The 11,056-nt window shown below is 33.3% G+C and overlaps 1 protein-coding gene across 1 annotated transcript; it reads left to right on the forward strand.

The window, feature by feature from the left end:
• The first annotated feature begins 6,935 nt into the window (after nucleotides 1-6,935).
• LOC120163474 (ATP-citrate synthase alpha chain protein 2) lies at nucleotides 6,936-10,511 on the forward strand. The gene is made up of 12 exons (XM_039173406.1): nucleotides 6,936-7,165; nucleotides 7,408-7,584; nucleotides 8,066-8,227; nucleotides 8,351-8,431; nucleotides 8,628-8,679; nucleotides 8,987-9,101; nucleotides 9,208-9,289; nucleotides 9,385-9,480; nucleotides 9,600-9,701; nucleotides 9,799-9,915; nucleotides 10,009-10,125; nucleotides 10,267-10,511. The coding sequence occupies exons 1-12, from the start codon at nucleotides 7,067-7,069 to the stop codon at nucleotides 10,336-10,338; spliced, it is 1,272 nt and encodes a 423-aa protein (XP_039029337.1). The 5' UTR covers nucleotides 6,936-7,066; the 3' UTR covers nucleotides 10,339-10,511.
• The last annotated feature ends 545 nt before the right edge of the window (nucleotides 10,512-11,056 follow it).

Consider the following 11,056-nt stretch of genomic DNA (forward strand, 5'->3'; position numbering starts at 1 on the left):
TTATAGATATGACTAATTTTTGCCTAGTTGCTAAGGATGAGCATGATAGTTGGTTATGGCATAGGAGACTAGGACATGCTAGTATGAGTGTTTTGCAACGGTTAATTCAATGAGATTTAGTTAGAGAGTTGCCAAAGCTAAAATTTGATAATGATAAAATCTGTGACGCTTGTGCTAAAGGAAAATAAAAGTGAATTTCTTTTAAATCCATTAATGACGTATCCACTAGTAGAGTATTACAATTGATCAATTTAGATCTTTTTGGGCCATCTAGAACAACTAGCTTAGGTGGAAAACAATATGCATTTGTCTTGGTAGATGACTATTCTAGATATACTTGGGTTCTATTCTTAATTACTAAAGATGAAACATTAGAAAAATTCATCACGTTTTCAAAAGTAATCCAAAACGAAAAAGGTTACTCTATAACTAGTTTTAGGAGTGATAATGACACTGAATTTGAAAATCTAGGATTTACTGAGTTTTTTTAATTCTAATGGTATTAGCCACAATTTTTTAGCACCTAAAACCCCTCAACAAAATGGAGTTGTTGAGAGGAAAAATCGAACTTTAGAAGAAATGGCTAGAACCATGCTTTGTGAAAACAATTTGCCAAAATATTTTTGGGCAGAAGACACAAATACCGCTTATTATGTTATAAATCAAGTAATGATTAGGTCTATTTTGAAGAAAACTCTTTATGAACTTTTCAAAAATAAAAAGCCTAACATTAGTTATTTTCATCCTTTTGGATGTAAATGTTTTGTTTTAAACAACGGTAAAGACAATCTTCGCAAATTTGATGCTAAAAGTGATGAAGGAATTTTTCTGGGTTATTCCTTAAATTCTAAAGCTTATCAAGTATTTAATAAAAGAACTTTAGTTGTAGAAGAGTCTATACATGATGTTTTCGATGATAATCCCCTTCCGAGGAAGGATTCTTGTGCGAATGATGATGTAGGTATTATAAACATAAATGACGTTGGACATAACGTTGGAGAACCATCATCAAAGGAAGAAACAAAATATGAGGAAACTCAAGATCCTCTCGAGAATCCAACCATTGAAGAAAGGGAAGTCTCTTACCCAAGGGAATACAACTATGTCAAGGATGGTGAAATAATAGGTGATCCATCCAAAGGGGTAACAACTCGATCTTCTCTTATAAATTTTTGTAATTATGTTGCATTTATCTCATGCATAGAGCCTAAGAATATTAAAGAAGCATTAAATGATGAACATTGGATTATGCCTATGCAAGAAGAGTTAAATCAATTTGAGAGAAGTAAAGTATGGACATTAGTTGAAAGGCCTATTAATAAGTATACTGTAAGTACTAGATGGGTATTTAGGAATAAGCTTGATGAAAGTGGTAATATAGTGAGAAACAAGGCTAGACTTGTTGCTCAAGGGTATACTCAAGAACAGGGCATAGACTATGATGAAACATATGCTCCCGTAGCTATGATGAAAGCAATTAGAATGTTATTAGCATTTGCATGCTTCAATGAATTTAAATTATATCAAATGGATGTTAAAAGTGCATTTTTAAATGGTTTTATAAAAGAAAAAGTGTATGTGGAACAACCTTCTGGTTTTGAAGATTCAAATTTCCAAATCATGTTCTTAAATTGACAAAAGCACTTTATGGTTTAAAACAGGCTCCTAGAGCTTGGTATGAAAGATTGTCAAACTTTTTAATTGAAAAAGGTTTTTCAAAAAGGAAGGTTGACACTACATTGTTTTTAAAGCATACAGGTAAAGATTTATTAGTAGTTCAAATTTATGTTGATGATATAATATTTGGTTCTACTAATGATGTTATGTGCCAAGAATTTTCTAAGCTAATGCAAAGTGAATTCGAGATGAGCATGATGGGGGAGCTCTCATTTTTCTTGGGACTCCAAATCAAGCAAAGAAAAGATGGCATCTTCATCAATCAAGCTAAGTACGTCAAGGATATGCTCAAGAAGTTTGGATTAGAAAATGGGAAACCTCATGACACTCCAATGAGCTCATCAACAAAGCTTGACAAAGATGAAAGAGGTAAATGTGTGGATGTTAAATTATATAGGTCAATGATTGGCTCTTTGCTTTATCTAACCGAAAGTAGACCGAACATTATGTTTAGTATTTGCTTATGTACTAGATTTCAATCATGTCCTAAGGAATCACATTTACTAGCTGTTAAGAGAATCTTTAGATACCTTAAAGACACTCATAGTTTAGGACTTTGGTATCCTAGAGACTCTAGCTTTAGCTTACATGCCTTCTCTGATGCGGATTATGGAGGATGCAAATTAGATAGGAAAGCACCTCCGGTACTTGCCAATTCCTTGGAAATATGTTGATTTCTTGGTTTTCAAAGAAACAAAATTGTGTTGCATTATCTACCACTGAAGTGGAATACATTTCAACCAGTAGTTATTGTGTACAAGTTTTATGGATGAAACAACAAATTTTTGATTATGGAATTGAAGTAGGTACCATTCCTATCAAATGTGACAATACTAGTGCTATTTGTCTCACTAAAAATCCCATCCAACACTCTAGAACTAAGCACATTGAAATTAGACATCACTTCATTAGAGACCATGTCGCTAAGGAAGATGTAATTCTATAATTTGTTGATACTTTGCATCAATTAGCGGATATTTTTACAAAACCTTTAGACAAAGAAAGATTTTGGACACTTAGGAGAGAATTAGGTTTAACTGACATATCTTCACTAAGTGTTTAAAATAATTTTTAGCACTTTTAAATTAGATTTGAAAATACTTATAAAATAACATTTTTGAATGCATTCCATACTAATAGTTAGGGGGAGTTTATGATTCTTAGTGAAAATTAATTATATGTTTAAATAATGCTTAAAGATAGATTTGATTGATTGAACATGATTAACTTTCAATATATGAGTTGCCAATACCACTAAAGCTAATTAATTTAGCAACTTGAGTGTTTATACATAGATTTTTGAATTTTAGTGCAGGAGGAATCGATAACCACTTGCAGGGGAACCGATTCCCCCTTTAGGGAATCAATACCCCCCACAGGGTCTGGATATTACACGCCCAAAATACCCTATTTTCTCAAAACCCTTTATTACTCTTCTCTCACATCATTCTCTCTCTTCTCTCCCTAAATCTCTACTTTTGCCAAAATCATCAAAAACAAATCGGATTTCAATCATTTTTCATCTCCTAAACCTATTGGAATCATCAAACTAGTGCAAAAATCATCTCATTCTCACAAAATCCGAATTTCTCAAGGTAATATCTCTAAAACCCCTATTTTATTAATTTTTGAACTTAGAACTAGTTTTGATTAGTTCTAGGATGAACATTATATCGGGCATTGATTGTTTAGTGTTCAGAAACTAAATTTTACAACCAATTTCATAAAAAACACTCAATTTTCAAGAATATTTTTTTGAATTTCAAAATTAAAAAAAATATTCGAAACTCAATGGTTTAATTAATGTTTTTGATTCAATTATGTTGTTTTCATGAGAACTATTCATATTTTGATCTTCAAACATAATTTTTCAAATAGTTTTTAAAATTTTGCTCAATAGGATTCGGTTTAGTGAACCTTGAAATATTGTGGTCTCAATTAAGTTTTGGGATTGATTATATTGCATACATGTGTTTAAAATTGCAGTTTACTCTTTCTATTCCGATTTTCTTAAGTCATGTCTCACAAACGTTCTAGGCTATCCTCTAGTCCATCAAACCAACCACCAAACTCACCTCCAAATCCACCTCCTATCTAACAATTTCCTAATCCTAATCCCGATGATCCAAATATGACCATTCTTAATTCGTGTCCAAATCCACCTCCTATCTAACAATTTCCTAATCCTAATCCCGATGATCCAAATATGACCATTCTTAATTCATGCTTCAATGAACCAGGAGAAGATTAAATGCATCTATATTTTCAATCGTTTATGGAGATATTCTATTTCCGGTATGCATCTATGGAGTCACGATTTTCTTCCATAGAATCCCATTTGTCCACTATGGGAGCTCAACAATTAGAAATTCTCTGGGAGATCGCGAGAGTAACCCAACAATGAATGAACGTATTAATGCGCTCACACATGAGATTGCCGCAATGTGAGCTCATTTTCCTCCCTCCGATCCACCTACGGATGCTTGATTCTTGTCGTGCTTTAGTTCTCTTAGATGAGACTTAGAAATTATTGTTTTAACATTTTGAATGTTTTGGATGTTTGAATTTGATATGAATGTTGGATTTTTATGTTTTGGAATGGTTTGAACTTATTATATATTTTTGGTCTTTTTGAATTTTATTTTTGAGCTTAATGTTTATTATTTTGTGCATCATTTACATCATGTTAGATATATGACCAATTTTTCCATGTCACATCGTTTATGAATATTAGATTATGAAACTAATGGCTAACGTCTTCTCTTGATTGTGATTTTAGCAGCTTAAGCTTTAAATTTCTAATTATCAATTAACTAAGTTTTTCAAAAACCTTGTTTAAGAAGTTTTAGAGTATTTTTTATTTAACAAAAAGGGGATAAGTGTTAGAGTAAGGGGGAGTAATTTTTCAAACTCAATTTTTGATTTTAAAAATTATTTTCAAGAAAATCTTAAAATTACTTATGTGTTTTGTTATATCAAAAAGGGGGAGATTGTTGAAAACATTTTGATGTTTCGATATAACAAATTAAGTTAAATGAATTTTAAGATTTTACAAAAGATTTTCTAAGTATAGTCGATATAATTATTCGAATATCAAAATATTACTCCAAGTCTTTCAAAGTTCATTTTAATCCTTACTAAAGTGTAAAAATATGTTTTAATCTTTTAAACAAATTTACAAAGTATTTCGAGCCTTAATCGAGCCAAAAAGAATTTCTTAATAAATCTAAAACCAAAATGGGCAGATTGCCCAGATGGAACCGATTCCCCCAAGGAGGGAACTGATTCCCCCCTGAATGGTTTTTGCACCGAGAAATAACAGATTGCTTGGAGGGAACCGATTCCCCTCCCGTAGGGGGTACCGATTCCCCCCTGTGTAATGGTAGAAATATTTGAAATTTTACACTGCATGAATCGATTCCCTATGAAGGGGTACCGATTCTCCCCACTCTCCAAGCAGTTTTATTAATTGTTTTCACACTTAAACGGGTCTATTGACTCCACTAATCATCCCCAACGTTCAGAATCAATTGAAAGAATATTTAAACAAGCTTAGAAGCCATTGATCAATAAGAAGAAAGAACAAGAAATAAGAATCAAGAGAGAATCAAAGAGAAAGCATCAAACCTCAAGTTTGAGCATTTTCAAGCCTATTTCATTCAATATTCATTTTTGCTTTCAAGAACACTTGTTGTGCTCAATTGTATTATTCTTGAGTGTTCTTTCTTTGTTCTAGAATTATGCAAACATCTTTCCTTGTGAGGATTTTCTTGTAAGTTTGCAAAATTTGTATTGTTCTCTTTGGGAGAGAGTGTTCTCAAGAATTTGGGGTAAATTCTTGAGGGAGGTGTAAGGTTACTCTTTGTCCTCAAAAGAAAGACAAATTAGTGAATTTGTGGAAAATCCTTAGTGTGGATAGCCAAGGTAGTGGACGTAGACTTTGGTTGAGAAAGTCGAACCACTCTAAATTGCTGTGCAAATATTTTTCAATTTTCTGTAAAAGTTTCCACCAAATTTTTTCTTGCCAATTCACACCCCTCTTGGCCTATTCCTTCAATCGATTAACTCAACACTGTGGTTTTAAAAATATGTTTTAAACTACTAATGTTTTTAAAGGATCTGTACACATTTCTCTGTTTTGTTGGAATACACTAGACTCCTCAATTCAATCTTCTGAATTTCTCTCTCTCTGAATACTTCCTTCAGACCGTAAATTACTGTTTGTAATTGAAGACTTTGCTAATGAAGTTTGAATTCACCACTAGAATCTGATGATGACTATCCCACTAAGGAATTTGTTCTTTACCTTATACTCGATGACCTATTGCATTCATCTGATAGTTCTGTATTACTGAGCTTCCCAAAGCTCACTATTTACTCACTATTTTATGTTAAAATAATCGATTCAGTGCAACTATCAACTTAAGTTTTGGGAGTTCCTTCGGCTTTACTTGCAGAGTACAGTACAATGTGTAATTAGGGGGCATGTAGGTCACATTTGATATTTTTATATATATTGAGTCTGAGACTTGCATGATTTTAATTCTATTTATAATATGCGAATGGTTTTATGAACTTGTATTATATCTATAAGTTATTTTACAGTTTTAAATGGATTAACAAAATTTTTTTATTGATTTTTATTGTGGGTCGCTCCGGTAACCCTAATGCGACACATCAGATCAGATCGGGTCACCCGCATCGGTCTGAGGGTGCTACACAACCCAACATATGGAATTTTATATACCTTTTGACCATCCTTACAAGCATTTTTTCTCAATCAAAATACCACAACATTGATCATGAAGAACAAAACTCGCATATAGAACCTCTGACCTCAATACTAAATAAATATATTTAATTCGACTAGATTCAAATTTTATAAATCTAATTAGATTTTTTTAAATAAATTGAATAATAAAATAGTACTTATTAAGTCAATTAACTTTATTTTTTCACGCAATTCGACTTAAGTCAATTGAATACTTACACTTATATAAACTCTATATCTATACTAAAATGAAAAATATACATGTCAAACCAAATTTGAATTAAAAAATATACTAAAAATTTAAAATTTTACATTATTTGCCCATAATAAAACTTCAAATTAGCCATTCAAAATTTCTATATCTCAATTATGACACACAATCAATACCTAATCGATATCGATATCGAACTTTATAAAATATTCAATTTCATCCCTAACCAACTCACCCACCCATTCAGCTGCCTGACCCAACCTAACCCAACCCCACCAGTCTTCTTCACTCCTCTCCCAACCAACCTTCCTTCCTGTCAATTTATCTACCTCTTCCTCTTCTATTAACTACAAAGCAAAAGCATCGGCCCTCTGTGTTTGGATTCAGATCTTCAAATCACAGAAACAATGGCTCGCAAGAAGATCAGAGAGTACGATTCCAAGCGACTTCTCAAACAGCACCTCAAACGCCTCGCTAATATCGATCTTCAAATCCTCTCTGCTCAGGTTTCTTTTATCATCCTTTTTTTAATCAATTGAACCGAATTCTTTTTATTTGTATAATTGAAATGCAATCAAACAACAAAAGTTGTATGATATGAGTCAACAACGGAATTGCTACTCTTTTTATTTGTACAATTGAAATGCAACCAAACTACAAAAGTTGTATGATATGAGTCAACAACGGAACTGCTACTCCTTACGTTAGTCTCTCCAGTCAATGCTGATTTTGTTGTTTGCTTTGTTAGGTGACTCAATCTACTGATTTCGCCGAGTTAGCGAACGAACAGCCATGGCTTTCGTCCACCAGATTGGTTGTCAAACCAGATATGTTGTTCGGGAAACGTGGAAAGAGTGGCTTGGTTGCTCTCAATTTAGATCTTGCTAAAGTTGTTGAATTCGTTAAAGCACGCCTTGGCACTGAGGTAACAATTTTCTTACTGTCTCAGCTGCAGCTGCCATTTCTTTTCAATTTTCTCTTAATTAGTTTCACAATTCATTTATTTAGAATTGTGTGTGTATATATATATATATGAGGTAGGATCTGTTGACGCAGAGAATTTTAAGTTTTACATTTTTTTTCTGGACAGTAGGATGACGGAAAATGGATGCAATAAATTAATGGTAGGAAATGAGTAGATTTTTACGAAAAAAGTGGATTATCCTCGATTTAAAAGCTTTAATTTCAGCTATTAAACTAATTTAATCCAACGATTCAAGAAAACTATAAAACTTGAAGTTAATCCAACACAGTGTAATTTTTGTTCAAGTATTTTCATTTGTACTAAATGAATTGGAGAAAACTGCCCTGTCTTGTTACATTTTAAATAAGTACAGTTAACACTGATCTGAATCCTTGGTTATTTAATTATTTTCGATAAGCCTTGATTATTTATTTTTATTTAGGTTGAGATGGGCGGTTGCAAAGCTCCAATAACGACATTCATTGTAGAACCTTTTGTTCCTCACGAGCAAGAATATTACCTTTCAATTGTTTCTGAAAGGCTTGGTTCTACCATCAGCTTTTCAGAATGTGGAGGTATTGAAATTGAAGAGAATTGGGATAAGGTTTGTTGTCAATCTTTACTATATAGTTTGCCGTAGCCTTTTGTTTCAGTTGATCGAATTACTTAAGCATTGATGAATATATGCCTTTAAAATATGACATGTTTTTCACATGTGAGTTTGCAGGTTAAGACCATCTTCCTTCCAACTAGCAAACCTATGACCCTGGAAACTTGTGCTCCACTGATAGCTACACTTCCTTTGGAAGTGAGTTTCTTTAGTATTTTACATGCCGTTTATTTCGTTTTAACTTTTAATTGAATCTGTTTGGTGTTTATTCTTATATCATTAACATCTATACTTATAGTTTGCAATGTATTATATGAAATGCTGGTATAGTCTCTTAAGCTATACTGCGTTGCATTTATATAGCTAGTGTTAATTTCATTTTTGCATGATGTAGGTTCGAGGGAAGATTGGTGACTTCATCATGGGTGTCTTTTCTTTCTTTCAAGGTACTTGGGACCGATGGTTTCAGATCTGTTGGCTCTATGTTTTTATTCACTAAGCAGAAAATTTGCATGACTGAAAAAACAATCATCCATCCATTCTATATAACTTAAATGCCGGATTTTAAAGGATCACAAAAATGTCAAGTAATTTTCACTATGATGTTCAAGTATCATCATCTCTTTTATAAGAGTAGACGCTTCTGTTTTTGCAGTATTCTCTGCTTTTTTAAGTTATCTCAATCTGTTACATTATTGTTTTGTTCTATAACTATCTCGTGTTATCTATGCCAATGTTTTCTGTTTGCTGCAGATCTTGACTTCAGCTTTCTTGAGATGAATCCATTTGCACTGGTGAATGGGGAACCATACCCATTGGATATGAGGGGAGAGCTGGATGACACTGCTGCATTCAAGAACTTCAACAAGTAAGTTTCTTTCCAGGGAAATCATGATAGCTCTATATCTTCTCAGAATATATATTTATATATATCACAGAGATAGTTTCTCACTGAAAGAAAATTTTGAATTCAGGTGGGGTAACATAGAGTTTCCTCTGCCTTTTGGGAGAGTCCTGAGCCCTACAGAGAGCTTCATTCATTCGTTGGATGAAAAGGTAGCCATTCTCGTTGTAGCTTGTGTTTCAGTATAGATCTCTTTCCACATGGTTGAGGGACATTTGTTGATCACAATCTTTGCTTAACATCACAGACAAGTGCATCTCTGAAATTCACTGTTTTGAATCCAAAAGGGCGTATCTGGACGATGGTTGCTGGAGGTGGTGCCAGTGTTATTTATGCCGATACAGTAAGTGATCTAGTGGATCTGTGTTTTATGCTTTCCATTCACTGACCTTATTGTTGTTTGCTGCAGGTTTGATATCCTTTGATGCCATTCTAAGGATTTATTTCTGTTTATTTAATTAGGTAGGAGATTTAGGTTATGCATCAGAACTGGGCAACTATGCGGAGTACAGTGGAGCTCCAAATGAGGAGGAGGTCTTGCAATATGCAAGAGTCGTTATCGATGTAAGAAACTGTGACTGGTTTAGGCTTTTCTTATAGAAGTTTAAGTAATTTCATCATTTGAGCTTTTAGAAAATTCTACTGGTTTATGATGTTGCAGTGTGCCACTGCGAACCCTGACGGTCGTAAGAGAGCCCTTCTCATTGGAGGTGGCATTGCTAACTTCACCGATGTTGGTGCTACTTTCAATGGAATTATTCGAGCGTTGAGAGAAAAGGTATATTTCAGCTGAAAACAATTAAACCTTACTTCATCGGTCGAGATGATTTTCCTTTGACATTCCAGTCCTTTATCTTCCCCCTCACTCCAGGAAGCCAAGTTAAAAGCTGCGAGGATGCACATCTATGTTCGAAGAGGTGGTCCAAACTATCAAACTGGTTTGGCAAGGATGCGTGCTCTTGGAGAGGAACTCAGAGTACCCCTCGAGGTATGAGATCACAATCCACTCTTGTAAAAATGTTGTATATTATTCGACATCTTTTAGAGGTAACGGTTATCGATGTTGTATTATATTCATGAAGGAAACAGTAATATTACTACTTGACTATGTTACTGATTCTGGATACAGGTCTACGGCCCTGAGGCCACGATGACTGGCATATGCAAGCAGGCAATAGATTGCATTATGTCTGAAGCATAAACATGCCATTCTTTTTTATTCTCCGAAGTCGAGCTATGCTCCCGATGCAGTTTGTTATTCTTTGTTCGTGTCATTAAGCTGGTCATTTCACAAGTGTTGTGCGATAAAAAACATGAAAAGTGGTTCCAATGTTTTAGCATGAACGTTTGCTATTTCATTGATCCTTGCCTGTCTGTCTGTTTGTTGATTACTTTGGTCATTTGTGTTTCTGATAATGGCTGTGCAAACTATTCTTATGACTGAACCTAGGACTTTCCTTGGGGAAAGAACATCCATGACTAATTGGACAAACATTTGAAGGGGTTAATTTACTTTGCAATAGAAGTATAAGGGTCTATCAAGTATTTAAATTTAAATATTAGAAGTGATAAAGGCATTATTTGGTTGGTACTTAAATTTAAAAAGATTTAAAATACTATGGTATCAAAAGAATTGGGAGGGATAAGAGCTCCTCCCACCTTGTAAATGGCTTCTTATATAGATATATATTTATTTATTTATTGTACGAGCATAATGTTTTATTTTTAAAACAAATTTTTATACATCATAACACATAAATATGACATATAGCATTTACCATGTAATCATTTTAGACATGTATATATCATGTTATTATTTTGAATGTATAGTACTTTTAACGTTAGTAAGTCAAAATGATTATTAGTGAATATATATTTTTTGCATTATACATTTAATTAAATCATTTAATTATCAAATT

The sequence above is a fragment of the Hibiscus syriacus genome, unplaced genomic scaffold (assembly GCF_006381635.1).
Source record: "Hibiscus syriacus cultivar Baekdansim isolate YM2019G1 unplaced genomic scaffold, ASM638163v2 tig00111445_pilon, whole genome shotgun sequence".
NCBI lineage: Eukaryota > Viridiplantae > Streptophyta > Magnoliopsida > Malvales > Malvaceae > Hibiscus > Hibiscus syriacus.